Source organism: Rhododendron vialii, chromosome 6a (assembly GCF_030253575.1).
Source record: "Rhododendron vialii isolate Sample 1 chromosome 6a, ASM3025357v1".
NCBI classification, from domain to species: domain Eukaryota; kingdom Viridiplantae; phylum Streptophyta; class Magnoliopsida; order Ericales; family Ericaceae; genus Rhododendron; species Rhododendron vialii.
The window spans coordinates 43,849,260-43,869,191 of record NC_080562.1 but is presented as its reverse complement, the minus strand read 5'-3'; the positions used below and the strand labels follow the sequence as shown (position 1 = coordinate 43,869,191).

General features: G+C 39.8%; 3 protein-coding genes across 6 annotated transcripts; 1 reads left to right on the top strand and 2 right to left on the bottom strand.

Annotated features, from left to right (window-relative positions):
- Positions 1–1,175: 1,175 nt before the first annotated feature.
- LOC131329342 (E3 ubiquitin-protein ligase RGLG4) lies at positions 1,176–16,463 on the top strand. 4 transcript variants are annotated; one of them, XM_058362431.1, is made up of 12 exons: positions 1,351–1,518; positions 1,638–1,961; positions 12,336–12,420; positions 12,645–12,785; positions 12,882–12,995; positions 13,172–13,269; positions 13,362–13,441; positions 14,556–14,661; positions 14,761–14,888; positions 15,287–15,416; positions 15,907–15,963; positions 16,061–16,463. In XM_058362431.1, exons 2-12 carry the CDS (start codon positions 1,677–1,679, stop codon positions 16,145–16,147), a joined length of 1,311 nt encoding a protein of 436 aa, XP_058218414.1. In that variant the 5' UTR covers positions 1,351–1,518; positions 1,638–1,676; the 3' UTR covers positions 16,148–16,463. The 4 variants fall into 4 exon arrangements, with proteins under 4 accessions (XP_058218416.1, XP_058218415.1, XP_058218413.1 ...); XM_058362432.1 differs by having other exon boundaries at positions 1,177–1,961; positions 13,193–13,269; XM_058362430.1 differs by having other exon boundaries at positions 1,183–1,961.
- Positions 6,293–7,172, bottom strand: LOC131329344 (uncharacterized). The gene is made up of 2 exons (XM_058362435.1): positions 7,035–7,172; positions 6,293–6,919 (listed from the first exon to the last, which is right to left on the bottom strand). The coding sequence occupies exons 1-2, from the start codon at positions 7,046–7,048 to the stop codon at positions 6,448–6,450; spliced, it is 486 nt and encodes a 161-aa protein (XP_058218418.1). The 5' UTR covers positions 7,049–7,172; the 3' UTR covers positions 6,293–6,447.
- On the bottom strand, positions 6,841–9,908 carry LOC131329341 (uncharacterized). Its single transcript, XM_058362429.1, has 4 exons — positions 9,792–9,908; positions 7,738–9,425; positions 7,338–7,625; positions 6,841–6,953 (listed from the first exon to the last, which is right to left on the bottom strand). Exons 1-3 carry the CDS (start codon positions 9,832–9,834, stop codon positions 7,548–7,550), a joined length of 1,809 nt encoding a protein of 602 aa, XP_058218412.1. The 5' UTR covers positions 9,835–9,908; the 3' UTR covers positions 6,841–6,953; positions 7,338–7,547.
- Positions 16,464–19,932: the final 3,469 nt, after the last annotated feature.

Genomic DNA, 19,932 nt, shown 5'->3' with positions numbered 1-19,932 from the left:
CGAATGCCAACTTTGACAGCCTACCCCTCGCCTGCCAAATTTCAAAAAGTAATTGTTAGGAAAGTTTGAAAACTTTCCGTTGAGATCGAACATGATTTTGCCTATTGCCTTTCGAGTTTTTTGTTTTGCCTTTTAAGTTTATGAGCCTTTTTTTTTTTTTTTGACATAAGGATTGGAGAAAGAGAGCTTGATGTCAAACAGTAATGCTACACACACAACATTTATGCACAGATTTTATACACAGATTTGTTGTGGGGCTCACTACGGGTCCCACACAAATAATCCGAGCCATTCATTAAATGTAAAACATTTTTTCAAGGGCCTCCGCGAAAAATCAGCTCAATCCGATACTTACAGATGCTCGATTCAATCATTTAACTTTTCATTCGAATTTCAGGATAATGAAAAGTTAGATGATTAAATCAAGCACTTATAGGTATCGGATTGAGCTGATTTTTCGCGGAGGCCCTTGAAAAAATGTTTTACATTTCATGAACGGCTCGAATTATTTGTGTGGGATCCGTAGTGGGTCCCACAACAAATCTGTGCACAAAATCTGTGCATAAATGCTGTGTGTGTAGCATTACTGGATGTCAAAATGCCACATAAACTTTCAAAAAAAATTTGACATCTCCGATTGGAGATGCTCTTAGGGACAAAAAGAGTATGTTCTACCGTGTGCTATGACACCTACAATTTATTGTTATCTCTCAAAAATTATAGTTATTCCCAAACTCACTAACTACATTTGACTTCATTTAAAGGGTTATTTTTGTCATCAACAGGTGTGCAAGTGTCAAACAAAATAAGCAACAAATTGATTGCTACATTTTAAGGGTTATTTTTGTCATTCGCAAATGTGAACGATTAACATAACTCTATCTTCGATCGAGATAATTTATTTTGATAAGGATATACTTTGTGAGTTTTATAATATGAACAATATAAATCATTGTTATGGATTTGTTGTAGACTCGCAACAACCAAAAATTAGAGAGAGCGTCTCTAAAAAGTGATTGTTCAAATCACTCTTGGAACACTGTCATGCTTCATCTAGGGCGTTATGTTACAGTGTGCTCCACGAGCAATAATAATTTCCCATACTAAAGGTAGGGCATCTACTTTTATAAGCAACGTTGCTTCACTCGATGTAGAATCTCTTGATTCCGTGGTCTTTTCGGTTTCTTTCAAATTTGCACACAATTCTTTTATTTTAACCGTCAATTTTGTTGTCCGCAAATGTGAACGGTTGATACAACTCTCTATATTCGATAGTACAATTTTTGGCAGCAGTAATCTCCTTTCTCTGGTAGATTTACAATAGAGGAATGTTAGATACATGAAAAATTTGTCAATTTTGTTGTCCGCAAATGTGAACGGTTGATACAACTCTCTATATTCGATAGTACAATTTTTGGCAGCAGTAATCTCCTTTCTCTGGTAGATTTACAATAGAGGAATGTTAGATACATGAAAAATTTGTCCGATAATGTAGTGGAGGGGAGCGTAATTCTAAAAGTAGGGGCATCTACTTTTATTAGGGACGTTTCTTTCTTTGATTTAGGAGTATTTGTTACTCCATCTTTTGATTCCATCATCTTTATTAGGGTTTCTTCATCTTCGTGTACAATTACTAGGTTTTATACTCCATCATTTAGGAACAGGAAGAAGATGAAATGGGAAATATGTTACAATTACGGAGGCAGAACCGCAGGGATTCTGATAACAGCAGCAGTAGGAGCAGCAGCAGCGTCGGTGGAGTAAGAAGTGGAAGAAGTTTGTACCGCCCAACCATGTCTGTCGAGGAAAGGTCAACGTCGTCGTCATCGGCCCCGTTCCATTCTGCACCAGCTGAGAGTCGAGCTCTACCTCAGTCCTCCAGTAGAGCTGCAATTAATAATAAGAAGAAGAAGAACAGCAAGTACGACTTCATACCCGACCACTACTCTACCCTCGATCAGGTACCCATTCTTTCGTCTTAATTATGCCTCTCTCTCTCTCTCTCTCTCTCTCTCTCTCTCTCTCTCTCATTGTTTATACTTAATTTAAACATCTTTACATCATTACATGCACGCTTGTGTTGTTGTAAGCTCCCTTTTACTATTATTATGATCAATAATTACAATTGAATCTTGATTTGATCCGCCTCATGAACGGCTAGTTGGAAGTCGTTATTTTATTGTTAGCCACACTGACCACCCCATAATTTTAGTTTGGAGGCGATAAAAACATATAGGGCTGCAAACGAGCCGAGCCGAGCCGAGCCGAGTTTTAGAGTGTTCGAGCTCGGCTCGCCAAAAATTTAGTTGGAGCTCGAGCTCGTGACGAGCTGCAGAACTCCAGCTCGAGAAGTATTTACAGAGCTCGAGCTCGGCTCGTTCAGCTCGTTTATGAAACAAATATATATAAATATATATATAAATAAATATAAATATGTAAAAAATATATATATATATATATTTAAATATAAATATATATAATATAATTGAGCTCGCGAGCCAATTCGAGCCGAGTTTCGACTAGCTCGAGCTCGGCTCGTTTACGAAACGAGCCCAGGACTCGAGCTCGAGCTCGTTCGTTTGTGTCTCGAACCGAGCCGAGTCGAGCCGTTGTCGAGCCGAGCTCCGAGCCGCTCGCGAGCGGCTCGGATCGTTTGCAGCCCTAAAAACATAGCGTCTTAAACTGTAACTTGAAGATGGATATTATCTATCTCTCATAAATAAAAAATCTGAGGAAAGGAAAATACGTACTAGTTAGATTCTTTCACAAAATAATAGTCCAAATTGTTTTAGAATCGGTACCTTCTCATACCCCATGCCGTGCTCTGGAGTGTTGTGGCCAATAAGCAATTTTATTCCAATGTGAGAGGAAGAGACAAGACTGGATTTCTTTTGTTTTACCCAAAAGCGAAAAAAAGAATTTTAGGTTGCAAAATTTATTGGGTTGGGTTTCATCCTGACCTGGAGCCTTATCTCCAATCATAGACTTGAGTGTGTAGACACCCCAATCTGGGCTTCCAAATTAGTTTACTTTTGGTTTTTGATTCTCTGATGATGAATTGGATCAAGAACACCCCAGGCATGTCGAGTGTTTGCAAAACCCTTGAACCTAACCTAGCCTAAGCCACTTCAAAAGCCAAAAACCTTACTGGCGCGCGCAGATTAACTTGACAGGTGTTGGTCAATGGTCAAAGCTTGATTGTTGACCAACGCGTGAGTAGGTGGTAAACGCGCGCGCTGTTCCACGACCATCGCGCGCCAGACTGACTCCCGCGCGCGCTGGTCAAACTGCCAGGTGGTGGTCAACAGTCAAAGCTTGATCGTTGATCATCGCGCACCAGACTGATTCCCTCGCGCGACGGTCCAAGCTGTCCCCATCACCTTTATCAGCTGCTAAGCTTAACCACCAAGTAAACCTCAACCAGCCTCGTGGACTGGCTGAGTTGCTTTCCTTGCACCAACCAGATTCACTTCCTTCTTCTCCTATATATATCTCCCTTTGTTTCTCTTTCAAAAGGTTAAAAAAATTCATACATCTTGGGTTAGAAAAATATACACCTTGGGTTCCAAAAAATTGAAGGGTTAAAATACCCATACACCTTGGGTTCCAAAGCCAAACAACAAACATCTAAGAACAAAGTTTGTTCTTCCATCTCAACCTTTTCAAACACCTCAATCATCCGTTCAAACTCAATTTAGGTATAACATACCTACTATTTTCTGTTCTGATCCCTGAGGGGGGCTGGCCGGACCAAGGTTGGTAATCAATACTAGTCCTGGTTCTAAAGCTGGCAATGTTTCAAAAATCGTCGTGGTAGGAACCAGCGCGCGATGGACCCATATACGCGCGTGACACTCTGTGGCTGTGTGTAATGGTCCACGTGGGGATTGGTTTTCTACTGTTTTATGTATTTACTTACATATAGAATACTGTAAGCATGATAATAACCAGTGTACTACTTTCCTTAGTATAAACTGTTAGTCTTAGTTCAATATGCATATCTGCTGCTATGGGGTACCCTTGGGATCATTCTGGACTTGTTCCAGAACCCAGAAACATGCAAACCAAGCACTGGTCTGGTTGCGCCAGGGCGCGACAATCGCACGCCAGATTGAGTCAATCGCACACTGGATTGCCACCATCGCGCGCCGGACTGCCTCTGACCTGTGGCTGGCCTTGCACGGGTAGCTTGGCTTTAGGCCATTATTTTGTCCCCACATTGTTTATGGGGTGTTTTGTTAAATTGTAGGGCTTTTTCAGCCTTTAAATTGTATATTAACTGTTTATCAACTGCTATATAGACTGCTTGGTTTGTCCTGAGTGTGCACTGGTCCTTCCAGAGCCCAGAAGGGGATAAAACTCAACCTGTTGGACGGATGTCAACCCGCGTGCGATTGTATGGGTCTGTCTCACGATGGTGGGCTTGCATGCACGTAGATCCATGCATGTAAGTTGGCCATTGTTTGTGTCAAATTCATACAAAGGCACACTGGTTTGATATCCGGTCGCAGTTTTGGATTTTATCTCATTTATTTTTCAATATTTCATCCATGCATGCTCTCTATCACATCCTGCAAACTGTTACAGCTTTAATCCCCATTAAACTGTTCCCCCGCCCTAATTGGCTAAAGAATTGATTAATCAAACAGAATCGTAAACGTTTTTGCAAATGCTTAAGTAGAGACCAATCTCCGGATTAGGCGAGAGGGGTGCCTTAAAACCCTTCCCCTCTCGTAACCTGGCTCCCGAATCCAGATATGGTTATGACGGACGGGTGCCTTCACCTTTTTCAAAAATCAAACAGCGCAGCTAGCGTTTCAAGTTCGATGCCTTGGGTGTCGGACCTTCAAACCCAAGTGGCGACTCTGAATTGAGCGCTCGTCTGTCAAAAAAACGCGCTCATCGATCCGCCCTTTTTTCCGAGCACGCTGCCCACAGAGTGCAGCCACCACCTCTTCGTCTGAAAAAGCCCTCTCCAACCACGCAACAGCCTTATCTGAGATATTGTCAAACACCATCCTGTCCACCATGGGTCTTCAATCTTCCTCCTCCCCAAACCAGCATAAAAATCCGTCACCTCCATATTAGTGTCCTCCTCCCTATCAAAGATGGAATCCCCCACCCTGACCAGTGCCATAAAGTTACACCTCCTCCGAGCATTTGCCATTCTATGAAAGAATCTCGTATTTTGATCACCATCTCAATTTATAAAAAAAAAATATGGGCTGGGTTTATTTTATTTTGTTGGGCTTACAAACAAATTTTATATTTGGACTTTTATTTACTTTGGTTCGATGTGAGTGTCCCAGTGCTGACAATACTAAAGAAAAAACAAATTATAGGAAAAGAAAAATATAAGTGTAGGTTCCCTTGAACTGCTCAAACCATGGTACAGTCATCCCTACCACCAACACAAAGGATTACAATCTAATATGGTTTTAGTTAGACTTTGGAGAATTTGGGCAACATTGTTTATGTCATAATGCATTTGTTTTGCTGTGGTCCTTGTATTGTGGATTAAATTATTTTCTTCTTCACGTGCAAGTCTCATTGAGTGAGGATGTGTTAGAAATTGTTCCCTCCCTCCGTCCCAAATTGCTAAATTGCTGGTCCTTTCCTTTTATGGATGTCCGAAATTGAATGTCCATTTTCAAAACGGTTAAATATATACTTGCCCCTTAAACTATTCCGAAATTTTTTACTTCCCCTTTCAACTACCAATTGAACACCCTTGCCCCTTCAACTTAAAAAATGTTACACAGTCAGGACAATCTCTTCCTTTTGGACGGAACACTTGATCCCCTCTCCCTAAGTGGGTTAGTTGAAGGATATAAATGTCTTTTGCCTACCATATATGTATATGTATCTATTCTCTTCTTCCTCTCTCTCACAATCTGGTCTACCATAACTCTGACTCTGTTCCCTCCCTCCCCCTCTCTCTCTCTCTCTCTCCAACTCACTCACTCTGTTCATCTCTCTCTCACACACACACATCATAATGAGAGGCAGACAGCAGTGAGGATTTCTTCCGCAATTTCCTCCGCTTGTACAAATACAATGACAATCATAGCAAATGCATTCTTTTCTTTGGTCACAACAATCATAGCATCTGAAAATGTAAAAATGCAGCACAATCACAAGCATGCATTCTTCTCTACAATTGCCAAAAAAAGAAAAGAAAAGGGCATTACCAGTAGCAACAACCACAAAAGCAGAACAAGGCATAACAGTACCAACAAATGTCTCCATTAACAGAACAAGTCTTTCTCCTTAGGTTCAGCCCTAACAGTGCACAAGCCAAAAAAGGCATCAATAGCCATCACAAAAGCAAAAGAACCATCAATAACCATGCCAAACAAGGCACCAAAAGCCAGGGCAATACAAAACACCATAATAGTAGATAAAATTTGGTCTTAAACTTAGATAAAGACATTTAAAGATAGAAACTTAACGGAAACCTCCCCTTTTAGTTGGGGCCTTCGGACCTCTTGTGATTGTGGGTGTGGGCTGTGATGGCTGACTGAATGTTGGTTGTGTGATTACCTGACTGCATTGCTTTTCTTTGGTTCCATCTTCACATTGCTTTTCTTTGGTTGCACCTCCCTTTTTACCAGATGGGCAAGTCCTCACATTGTGCCCTTTTTCCCCACATCTTCTACAACTCAATTTCTTAAGATACCTCCTCATTTTCTTGGTTCCATCTTCACTTTGAGCAGGTGGCTCATCTGCTTCCCTCCTCCTGCATTTCTTGGGTCTCCCAGACTTTCTAGTGTAATGTGGTGGCTGAATTGGCGGTTTATCTGTCTTCTCCCACCTATCCATTTCATTCATGGGGTATATCACATGCTTGTAGGTGTTGGTGTATGCTTGCTTCTGGTAGTAGTCATGCACAATGCCTTGAACTTTCTGTTTTGATTCCCTAAAGATAGCAGGTGCATGTGCACAAGGGATGCCTGTCAAACATGTAATGAGTTTGATTAGAAGAGCATGAATAAATGTAATTGAAAATGTAACTTAAAATGGAAAAAGAATACCTGTCAACTCCCATCTTCTACAAGAGCATGTTTGGCCATTCATGTCAATGCAGAACTGGTTGTTCCCAGAAAAACCCCTAGCTTCAAATTGGTTGTCCCCAGTTAAGACAACAATGTACTCTTGGCACAGTGCAATGTTCTTGTCCAATAACTTCACTATCTTTGGACCTATCTGACCAGGCCATTTCTCCACAGAAGCCCTCCTCCTCACTAAATGCCTTGTCAAATAAATCCTAATCCTCTCTAGCATGGTTAGTATTGGCTTATCCCTAGCATCTAGTATGGCAGCATTAAAAGACTCACATAGGTTATTCAAGAGTATGTCACATTTGGGAGCCTCACTGAAATGAGACCTAGACCAGTGGTGGGCATCATGCTTAGCAAGCCACTTGAATGCTGCCCCATCCTCTTTCTTGAACTCTTCCATTAGGCTTTTAAACCTCCCTATATAGGTAGCTCTAGCAAGACTCCACAACCTATCTTTAACTGCTTGACCGGTATAGCCAGCTCTCTTCATATTGCTGTGTAGATGCCTAACACTATGTCTGTGTTCCACACAGGCAACAAGTTACTGATTGCATTGATCAGCCCCTGCAAGAAACAGAGTAAGATCCATTTACAGCAGCAAAAAAGCAATAGGAGAATAGAAAGATTGAATACAAATGGAAATTAGAGTAACAAAAATATTGGAACTGAAATTTACCTTTTGTTTATCTGAAATGATTGTGAATGTTGGTTCATTTGGTATCTCAAGATCATTCTTCAAATGCTCCAAGAACCAACTCCAACTTGCCTCATCTTCAACCTCAACCATTGCATAAGCCACTGGATATATCTGGTTATTCCCATCTATGGCAACTGCTGCCAACAATTGCCCACCATGGGGGCCTTTCAAATGACAACCATCTACTCCAATGATAGGCCTACAACCCTCAATGAACCCCTTCTTTAATGCAGCCCAGCAAATGTACATCCTTTCAAACTTATCAGTGGTTATTCCATCCATATCTTTCTTAAAATGCAGGTATACAGAGGTCCCTGGATTTGTTCTAACCATCTCTCCACAATAATCCCATAACTTCCCATATTGCTCAACATAAGAACCCTCCATTTTCTTTGTTGCCTTCCTCCTAGCATTGAATGCCATCCCTGATGATATTTTCACATTAAAATCCCCCATTACTTGTTCCACAATTTCAGTGAGAGGCCATGAGGGCTTGATCTTGAACTCCTTAAAATAAGTGTTTGCCAACCAACTTGAATTCAGTAGCTTGTTAGTCCGCATCCAGCCACAATCATGGTTGGGGTTATATGTCTTAACCTGAAGGGCTATCCTATCAGTTGTGATGCTTGAGGCTAGTATCTTCCATGGGCAATTAGTAGCACAATGAGCTCTAACTCTGTCCGTGTCATTCTTTTCAAATGTAATTTCTTTTCCATTGACAATTGCATGTTGCCTGATTGCTTCTACACATTGAGCCCTATTCTTAAAAATCATTTTTTCCTCTATAATAGGTTGTACCTTCCCCAATACAGGCCTGTATTTCCTAAACTTTGCCTTTTTTTTCCCGTCTTCATCAGAAGAAGCTGAGTCAAAACTCATGAAACCATCTGAGGAATCCCTCTCCTCAGACTCCGTTTTAGACAAACAATCATGGAGGATATCACTTTTAACAACCCTTTTCTGCCTCACACCAGTCCACTCTATTTCTTTATCCACATTGGCATCAAACAAGGCATCATCATCTTCACTGAGTTCATAATCAGTGTCTATAAAGACATCAAAATCAAAATCAGATTTTGAATTAGAGTCATGGTCAAGATGTCTTCTTCTTCTTCTTCTTGTGGTGGTTGGTTGGTTTTGTCTAGAGGTGGGTTGTGGTTCATTGGTGGGAGGTGGTTCTTTGGCGGGTGGTGGGTTTTGTCTAGTGGAAGGTATGTGAGTTGACAAATCCAGACAAGTATAATTATCCTGAGAAAATGAGCCACAATCCCATTCCCAACTGGTGATGTCAATATCTAGTAGGCCATCCTCCACATCCACATATTTATTGTGTTCAACACTAGTGGACCCCTCCAAATGACTATTAACTAAGTACAATTCCAACAAGTCATTATTAAGGGATTGAACCATGCTTGTAACATCACTATCTGTTTTGATAATGTTAAAAACCCATTTCCCATCTAAATGACAAACCCTGTAGGACAAAGACTCTTCTTCCACGTAACCAACTTCCTTACACATTGCTCGCAACTCAGTTCTAGAAATTCTATCGTTATCACAAAAGTCAAAGTAGTTCACAGTACCACTTACATAATACTCCATCATATCTTCCTTAACTAAATTTCCATCATGATTTAACTTAATAGTAAAATACTCAGGACTGGAATCTGCAAAATTATGTCATAAACAAAACAAAAAAGAAATAAACAACCAGTTTATGTTGACCAAACAAAGAAATTGGATAGTTGAAGGGGCAAGTATAAAAAAAAAAAAAATTGGTCTTGTATTCACCAAACAAAACCGACATACAGAAACATACAAAATAGGACCACTTTATACTTTAAAAAATGAAAAACGCCAAAACTGGTAGGGTATACTTGCCCCTTTGACAACAACAAACCACGTTTATCACTTTGCAAACCCATATTTTAATTTGTAAAGGCTAGGATTAGATATAGCGAGTAGAATATTTTATACAAAGTGGGTCAGTTGCAATAAAAAAACTCAGATTCAATAAAAGAAAATCGACTTACATTTCAGTTTGAATCCATTTGGTGCTCTCAAAATCCACGCCATTCCAGTCGTGCGCAATGGAGCACGCTCTCTCTCTCTTCTCTCTCTCTCTCTTTGATTCAGGAGTAATCCAGTCGTGAGTTGAAGAGTTGAGGAATTAGGGTTTGCGGCTCAAGTGAGAAAAACATGGATTGAGTAGGTTTGGGAGTAAATGACTCATGTATCCTTCTGTTGGCGCCAAAAAAAGAAGAGTTGGGTTGGGTGTTAAGTTTTCCGTCCATGGTTTGGACGGAATGGAGAGATTGTCCTGACTGCGTAACATTTTTTTAGTTGAAGGGGCAAGAGTGTTCAATTGGTAGTTGAAGGGGGAAGTAAAAATTTTCGGAATAGTTTAGGGGGCAAGTATATATTTAACCCTTTTGAAAAGTCAACATAAAAAGTTGTGCAACATTACTCTTTCACTTTTTCTTTTATACATTAATGGTCATGTCAACAAAGCATAAAGTACGGGCTAATTGGAAAAGTCAATACCAATTATATTTCCCATCATTCTCCTCATAAAAACTTGCTTCCCCAAAAGAGGCAAGCAAATTGGGACGGAGGGAGTAATTATTAACTCCAAAACTTGTGTATAAGCTTGAGCGGTTTCTCCACTCATTGCCATCTCTCCTTTTTTTGTGGCTTTGTGGTTTGTAAGTCTTTCTTTAGATGGTTGAGTTATGGAGATAGAAGTCAAGATGCTCCCCCACCATCCCGTCCCTCTCATTTGCCAAATTTCTTCACCTCTTGTGTGGCTGCCCCTTAGTATCACCTCCTATCTGGTTATCGTGGTCCTATATGTACATATTGTATCTTTTCTGTGAATCCACAAAAAGGTGGAAAAAGAATGATGAAATTTCAGCAAACCTAATTACAAAAACAGAAAGGAGGAAAAATATACGTAAGACCTGAGAACATTAGGCATTAACAGATGGGATGAGCTCTGGTTAGGGATGTCAAGAATGGATCTTGATCATCAATGTAGGGCTAGCTGGATGACTTTTCCCCTGCTTTTACTTTCTACAAATAGGCTTCTGCTACGAGAAGGAGCTACACTATCGTTCATGATGACGACAATAAATCCGATGACAACATCATACGTGTATACCAGTGATCTTTCATGTTATAATTTATTTGTTTGTTTTTGCACCACTTTTGTCTTAACTTAGGATGTTGTTGTGGCTGTTACCAAAATCATTGCCATTGTGTATTAGAAATCCCCAAAGGCTAAAGGGTTGTTTGATATCCCATATTCAGCACTTAAAATTGAAACAATTAAGTAATAAGTGATTAAGTAGGTTTGATAACCATATTTTACATTTCTTAACAGATTAAGTGCCACTTAAAATATAGTGTAAAAAGTTTAAAAATTAAGTAGCTTTGAGCTACTTAATTCTGGCTGAATTCTTATATGCTTGCATTCAACCAGCACCACCACCACCACCACCACTACCACCGTCATCACTCAACCACCACTACATCACCACCACTTCCACCCCCACCACCACCATCACTACTCCACTACCACGCTACCACCACCACAACCATCACTATTCCACTACCACGCTACCACCACCACAACCACCACCGCCGCCGCCACCGCCACCGCCACCACCACCACTACTACACTATCACCACCATGACGTTACCACTACCACAACTATTACCACCACCACCACTAGTCCATTCCATTCCACCCCCACCGCCATCACTTCACCACCACCACAACCATTACCACCCACCACTACTACCACGCCGTCACCACCACCACCACCATTACCACACTACCACGCTACCACCACCACAACCATCACTACACTACCATGCTACCACCACCACAACTATTACCACCATAACCACCATCACTCCACCAACACCACCACCATCACCGCTCCACCACCACCACCACCATCACCGCTCCACCACCACCACCACCACCACCACCACTCCACTACCACCACCACAACGCTACAACTACCACAAACATTACCACCACCACTACTCCACTCCACTCCACCCCTCACCACCATCACTTCACCACCACTGCCACGATACCACAACCATTACCACCCACCACTGGTACACTCCACCACCACCACTACCACACCACCCCTACCATGCCGTCGCCACCGCCACCACCACCACCACAATGCCACCACTGCACCACCATCATTCCACCGTCACTATCACACCACCGCCACCATCCCACCACCACCCTCACCACTACCATTTCATCACCCCCACCACCACAATCACCAAAATTAAAGAGAATTAGAACTAAAATTAATTCATTAATTTTAATTGAGTGCTTAATATGTTTATCAAACAGCTCTTCAGCTTAAAAAATTCAGCATTCAGCTTTCAGACTTCAGTACTTAACTTTTCAGCTTTCAGTTTTATCAAACAGCCCCTAAATAGACTGCTGAAATGTTGCTTCACCCGTTTATAAGACTTTTGGCTGTATCAAAACTTTCACCGAATTACACAAGTATTTATAAATTAAGGACATGCTTTTCCTATTTCAGGTTACCGCTGCCTTGAGAGAATCAGGCCTTGAGTCATCGAATCTTATTCTTGGAATAGATTTTACGAAAAGTAATGAGTGGACAGGTTTGTACGGGTGGATAACATGTGTACTTAAGTTTTACACACTAACATGGCCTTTTCATTGTTGATCATGATTCATTGGCTTGACACCAATGGTTGCTCTACCTTTGAGTTTTTATTTGGTTTAACAACTATCATTTGCCTTGTGATCATGTTATGTTCTCCAGAAAGATTTGGTATTGAATTTATGTATGTTGATAGCTAATACATTGACATTATCACTGAAGGCAAAGTCTCATTCAACAACAGGAGTCTGCATGATATTGGTGGTACACCTAATCCATATGAGAAGGCCATTTCTATCATTGGAAAGACTTTGGCTCCCTTTGATGAAGACAACTTGATTCCCTGTTTTGGGTTTGGCGATTGTAAGTTGTGATATCCGAGGATTTGAATAATATTACTCTGAATGCTTTCTGGATCACTAAAAAGTCTTGAATTCCTTGTACTTTTTTGCTTGATAGCTACTACCCATGATCAAGAAGTGTTTAGCTTTCACAATGATCATTCCCCTTGCCATGGTTTTGAAGAAGTCTTAGCCTGCTATAAGAAGATTGTTCCAAACTTGCGACTGTCAGGTTGGTGTCTTGTTCCTTTTATATCTGAACCGATGTGGTCTGAGTATTCTATTGGCCTTTTGTAGACCATACTGCTTTTCTAGTTAACCCATAGGTTTTTCTGATCAAAGCATACCATCCCTACTATGTTTTGTATCTCAAGGAACTTGACAGATAATAACCTGATTGTATGTAAGGGCCAACATCTTATGCACCAGTTGTAGAGGCTGCAGTAGACATTGTGGAGAAAAGTGGTGGGCAGTACCATATTTTGGTTATCGTAGCAGATGGCCAGGTTACTTTTACACACCCTCTCTCTAATACTCAAGCAAAGGCACAAACACACTCACTCAGTTGGCCTCCCAAACATTATTTATGTGCATTAAGGTTACAAGAAGCGTCAACACAGGTGATGGGGAACTCAGCCCACAAGAGGACAAAACAATTAATTCTATTGTATATGCAAGGTATTTCAACATCAACTACTTTCTAGTCCCTTTAGATCTTGTTTTAAAGGCTTCGACTTTGTCATCAGTGCTAGTTGTTATTGTTTGTGTTGAATCAAGTCAGTGCATATTGTTAATGTGGTAAGGGCACTACTTGTCAAGAAAGATGTAGCAATGGCTTGGGTCAAGGTTAAGGTAGAGTTATCAGTTATCAAGGCCATTAGAATGTCAATTAGCACACTGTATAGGACTTTGATATCAGCTGAAGTTTTACTTGGTACCTTCATCTGGTGCACTTGGATCTCAAACTTCGGATACGGTAATGTCAGAGAGCGGGTTGATTTGGCCTGTGCTTTCCTCCGTAACTTTTTGAATGCTATGATTGGCAATCCTGGTATCTAACTCTTCGTATCTTGATACTTCAAGTTTGTGTACGTATCAAAGCTACTAGAATACAAGGAGTTAAAATACCTGCTACGTTGATAATGACATAGGTGAGACTTAAATACCTGACAAGCACAATTAACTACAAACTTTGTCGCTTCTCAGATTTGGAGAATAGCAGCAATTTTTGTTCTGCTTAAATATGTTTTTGAAGCATCTGGTTTTGGATAAAGGCTGATACGAGTAGCGGGTTTTTGTTCCTCCGATACCGTTATTTGCTTTCGTAATTGCTGTTATGATCCATATGGTCCAACATCGGCCATATATGGCCATATCACTGATACCGTTATGTAGGAAACGTAGGCCAGTATATACATAATAAAGAAGTAGTTTTTTAGTCGACCTGGTGAAATTTGTGCATTGGATAGGTCAATGTCTTGTTGGAACATAACATGTCCAATCCCTTTGTCGCTAGTTTGGATAGGTCAATGTATTGTTTAATCATCTGGAAGCAAGAACATTGTTATTGTACAGTACCAATCAAGGCAGTTAATATTGTTATCGTCCTTCTATTTTTTCTTATGTATTTATTGCTTCCGGAGTTGAATTAGAATTGAGTAATTGACTATGCCTTGGATGTTTTGGCTTGAGCTTGCAAAGTTCACTTCAATGGCCAGTTAAAACTATATTCTGATAAATTCATGTACTCTTCTTCCTCCTCCTCCTCCTCCTTTCTACTTGATTTGACCAGTTCTTATCCGCTATCAATTGTTCTTGTTGGCGTTGGGGATGGACCCTGGGAAGACATGAAGAAATTTGATGACAAGATCCCTACTCGTGATTTTGATAATTTTCAGGTACAAGCCTAGAAGCATTTAGCAATGTTGCATATATTTAGGCTACTTAATCATATGCTGAAATGTAGCATTGTCTTTTTGGTTGGCTCAATTGTGCAGTTTGTTAACTTCACCACAATTATGTCTAAAGATGCCAGTCCATCAGAGAAAGAAACAGCATTTGCTCTTGCTGCTCTAATGGAGATCCCCTTTCAATATCTAGCAGCCTTAGAACTTGGTCTTCTGGGGTAAGGAGCATAATTTAACCTTGTTTGTACTTCATTGTGAAATTTTTATATGTAAATAGAGCAACTAAATGAAACTGGGGTCATTCCAAGGGTTTTGGTCGGCAATATTCATTGGTTCTTACAGAGTACCTGGATTGATATTTATTTTTATTTCTGACAACCAAAGACTGTACCTGAAATGAGTGAGGAGGCTATGCTTGTGAACCATCGTTTTCATTGATGATAATATCTCCTAGGTGTTCATGGTTCTATTCTAGGATGGGTATACTTTGCTTTCTCCAGAAGCTCTTATCCCAATAATTAGTAACTTATGCTTCAAAGTGTCCAAAAGCATCATTATGCAAGCATTTCCATAGCATTTGGTATTCATGCTCTCATGTGTTATGTTTGGACAAAAGACGAGTGACAGGAAAAGCTAAGAAAATAGTTCCACGCCGTCCTCCAGTTCCATACACTCACCCCTCAGTGCTGCAGTTTCGTGAACCAAGCAACCTTTCATCACCACCGATGCGCGACGAACAAAGCCAGGTAAGGACCATAATGCTGCTAGTCCCTTGGATAAAAGTACTTGTAAGCATAAAGAGCCTCAGTCGACAAGAAAAAAAAGAGAGGATGCAAAAAAAAAGGCTTGGGGGGAGCGTATTCCAAATTATGTCCGACACCTATATAGCTGGAATATAGATACCAGATCAGTCCAATATTTCCTCCTTTAATTTGTCAACGTCATAAAATTTGTCAAGGTGTATAAAGAGATATGAAAGCACTAGAGGAGAGTAGCAAGCCAGAGTATTGCAACGTATCAACTGTTTGAATGATTGAACCCCTTGGGGCAGTTATTCATCTAAGTTTTGTGGCAAGACTTTGTTTTTCTTTTACTTACTCTCCTCGTCTTCTCTTTTATTTTAAGTCACTGTAAATAGGCAGCTTGGCTGACCACACTTTTCAAATCATTTCTTTTTTTGTTTTTTTGTTCTAGAAGTTGACGTTTGGTTTCTTTATGTTTCTCAATCGAGCGAAGGTCTGCCCCATTTGCTTGACTAATGGGAAGGATATGGCATTTGGCTGTGGACACTTGGTGAGTTGCACCTCCAATACCGTCGTACTTTGTCTTTTTGCATTCATTGAATTGTCTTGTGACAATACAGAGTCATAAACAAATTTGTTTGTTGCAGACTTGTAGAGAATGTGGGTCAAGATTGTCTAACTGTCCCATTTGCCGCCAGCGGATTAGCAGCCGTCTCAGGGTTTATACTGGCTGATTGCACCTACGATCTTGGGACAGTTCTTCCTCAACATGTTAATATATATTAAGCTTTGCTATTGTGGTTAGTCTACCTTAATTTGTTAGTATTTGTACATGAAAAAGTGTTTTACATGAAAGACTTGCACAGTTTGGGATGGGGTGGGGTGTTTGGCGGGCAGTGTCCGCCACCACTAGTGCTTCACGGTTTCTTTTCATCTTGCTTGTTAGCGCTTCACGCTTGACTTTCAATGATTCTCCCTCCTGTATCCGTTTCCAATGTACAGCTTGCTGCAGAATTAGAGAAGTATGCAAAATTTTAGCATCCTCCATAATCAACACATATAAAAGGGGAATATGTTCTTAGCATCATCCATAGTCCATGATGCATGATGTAAAAATGTCCAGGGACCCATGTGTATCAAATGTCCTTAAGCAAATGCATCGATCATCGCATTGGATTAATCATAAAGGGCCTTTGGTAAATTTTTTTTACTTTTTATGTTATGTACATCAAGATAAATTATTAACTCAAAAAAATGACGCAAATCATGGGTAGGGTGATGAGTTTAACGTACTTTTTTATTTAGCAGAAAACCTGTATTTCAAAATTGTATTTTTTGAAGAAATGATGATGCAATGTCAAAAGGGCAGTTTTGAAAACTTAGGTTAAAACTTCATTTCATTCATATGCTTTCAATGACTAAACAAACGCTTGAATAGGATTTGGTTTTTTTTCCTAGTTAACACCCCTGCGCTAAAACAAACGCTGGAATGAGATTATCCATGAAGCATATTATCAGAAATTACATCTCTTGATTCTCGATTGCCGTCATCAAAACTGAGCCTAAAATAAAATTCATGCCCCAGCTGCTACCGGAAAAGGAACACAAATCCTACCATTTGTCAACCAAAAAGTCTACTTGCACAAACAAGATTACACGTCATGCATCGATCTTTTTGCGGGCCCACTTTGGGTCCGCTAAAGATGATCTAACCCACTTATGTTTTTTATTATACTTTTATGGGTTCTTTAAAAAAACAGAAATGCTATCAACACAGATAGTATGTGCACAAATGGTGCACATACAATTCCGTGGGGTCTATTACGGGGTCCCCAAAAATAATCCAAGCCGTTCATTAGCTTTAAAATGACTTTCTAATTCATCATGTAAAAAATCAGTTCAATCCAATACCTTTAAGTGTTTGATTCAATCGGCTAAATGTTTAATGAGATTTCAAAATCCTAAAGTATAAGCAAAAATTTGAATGATTACATTAAGTAATTAAAAAATCGGATTGAGCTGATTTTTTATGTGATGACTTAGAAAATCATTTTAAAGCTAATGAACAGCTTGGATTGTTTTTGGGGACACGGTAATGGGTCCCATGGAGTTGTATGTGCACAATCTGTGCACATACTATCTGTGTTGATAGCATTTCTATTAAAAAAATTGTTCAATCAAATATTGATAGGGGCTTTTTCAAAATTGATGCGGCGAAATTGAGTGGTTCGCCCTACGAATTACAAAAGAGCACCTATCAATATCCGATTTAATTTATCTTTTACAGAAACCCATAAAAAAAAGTTCTAAAAAAAGGTAGCGGTTCGAATCATCTATGCAAAAGTACAAGGTGGACTTCGCAAAAAATTCTGTGCATGATCCGTCTAACATTGTTTGTGCACATAAACACTTCTGTTTGTCAACCATTCTCAAGATTCAATTCAATAAGCAAATATAGGATGCCCTTCTCTCTCTTTTTTATTTAACTGGCATAGATAGAACAGAATACATAGTCCTAGGGAGCTTAACTCACCTTACATTTAATATAGTTCAGAATCGACTGAATAATAAGGCTATTACAAATATTACTAAAATTAGCTTCTGCAATGGCATCCGCACTTTGATTGGCCTCCTGGTACACACGATGCACCTTCGTTTTAAGGCGATCCAACAACACTCTGCAATCAGATAAAATATTACTTAACTCATGACTATCCATCTCTTTCTTGCTAATGAGTTGCACTAAGGTCATAGAATTTGTTTCCACACTAATGCCCTGCAAATTCTGCTCCCATGCAAGTTGCAAACCGTCTCGAAAGAGCCCAACACTCCATGTCAGTGCTGGACAAGGTTGCAACATTTTTCCTTTGAAATCCTACAACCCAACTGCCATGGCAGTCACGAATTAGGCCACCTGCATTTCCAGTTCTCAAGCTCACATCATAGGATTAGGAACCATCAGTATTGAGTTTGAAACTCCCCTGTAATGAAGGAGACCATCCCACTAATTCGGTTCTTTTGCCACGGGAATCACAATCATGGTTACACGTAAAACTCCATTCAAGGGCAAGGTTAATAACATTTCTAGTCGTAAGCCAAAGGTTAGAGCCAGAAGAACCAAAGACACAACGATTCCTAGAAAGCCAAATAGAACGAAGAGCAAGAGGGAAAATAACACACCAAGGAACCCCACTAGAATGCAACACTATCGATGCACAATTAACATGAACCCAATGCTCAAAAGGAAGAAGAAAAGAACTCCGAACTGAAAGCGGAACCCCACTCCTACACCACAAATTTTGAGCTGAGGCACAATCCCTCACGATGCCCTTCTTGTTTTGCAATTCAAAGCTCGATCTATTCACTTATGAGAATATGTTAGGGCAAGAGCAAAAAATGAATTAAATGGGACTCTTAGCTATTATACCTATGACGTACGGCAAAGTTGAGAAGCATTAAGGAATTTTCAGCAATTGCAGCTCCACTGTTTTTTGATTTCTGTTTCCTAGCCCCGTCAGTCCATGTATGCAGTATGTTTCTCTGCGATCGAAGCAGTTCTCATCAAGCATATGTTTTGGCGAAATGTGCAGCATCTTCTAGGATCCACTCGGAAGTTGATATATCTTATCTGTTCGACAATGGATAGCGTTCTCAGTGGATCTTTTTTGTTCTTTAGGAAGTTGTATTCTTTCTTGCTTGATGTATTCAGTTATTATGTAGTTTGGCTGTTATGTATTTTTGAACTTTGGCTGTAATGAACCTTTATTAATCTATGAAGTTCTTTTTTGATGCCAAAAAAAAAGAACCTCAACAAAGCCCTGGGCAAAATAGCCGAACGATCAGTGACTAGGTAATTTTGCCTAGCTGGTAAGGGTGAGCATAGACTAGATTGGATCAAACCAAAAAACAAACCACTACCAACGGATTATGAAATTGGAGAACCAAACTAACCCGCATAATTCATAGAATCAAACAATTAATATATAGTTCGGTTATAGTTTTGAACCAAGATTCGCTTGAAATTGATATATCATCTCATCAACTATTTAAAATACTTAGAATTGCATTGCTAAGTTAAACGAACACTTATATTAGTACTAGTTTTGTTAATATCACCAAAACCCACTAACATTGAGCTATAGTTAGAGCCATGGAAAGGAGTAAATACCAGTAATGAGTGAAGGAATAGGGCCATGGAATAGAGGAATTAATTAGGAAATTTGTTACCGAGCAAAAAAAGATTAAAAAAATCAATTGACTAAGCCAAGTCTTAAGTCGTGTATGTGTAGTGTATGGAAACTATGGGAATGTCATCATATATAGAAATTTAGAGAGTTAATCTTGGAAGTGAAAGAATAGGGTGGTGGAATAAAGCATTAGACTAGAAACTTAATTGGCTATGGAAAAAAAGCTTGTTCAGTGTGTTGTGGCTCCTAGATATGCCACTAGCTTCTTTGCAACGTCCATGATTCGCCCATGATTCAATAAGGCCGTTGTGCTCCAAGTTCCAACGGCTCAT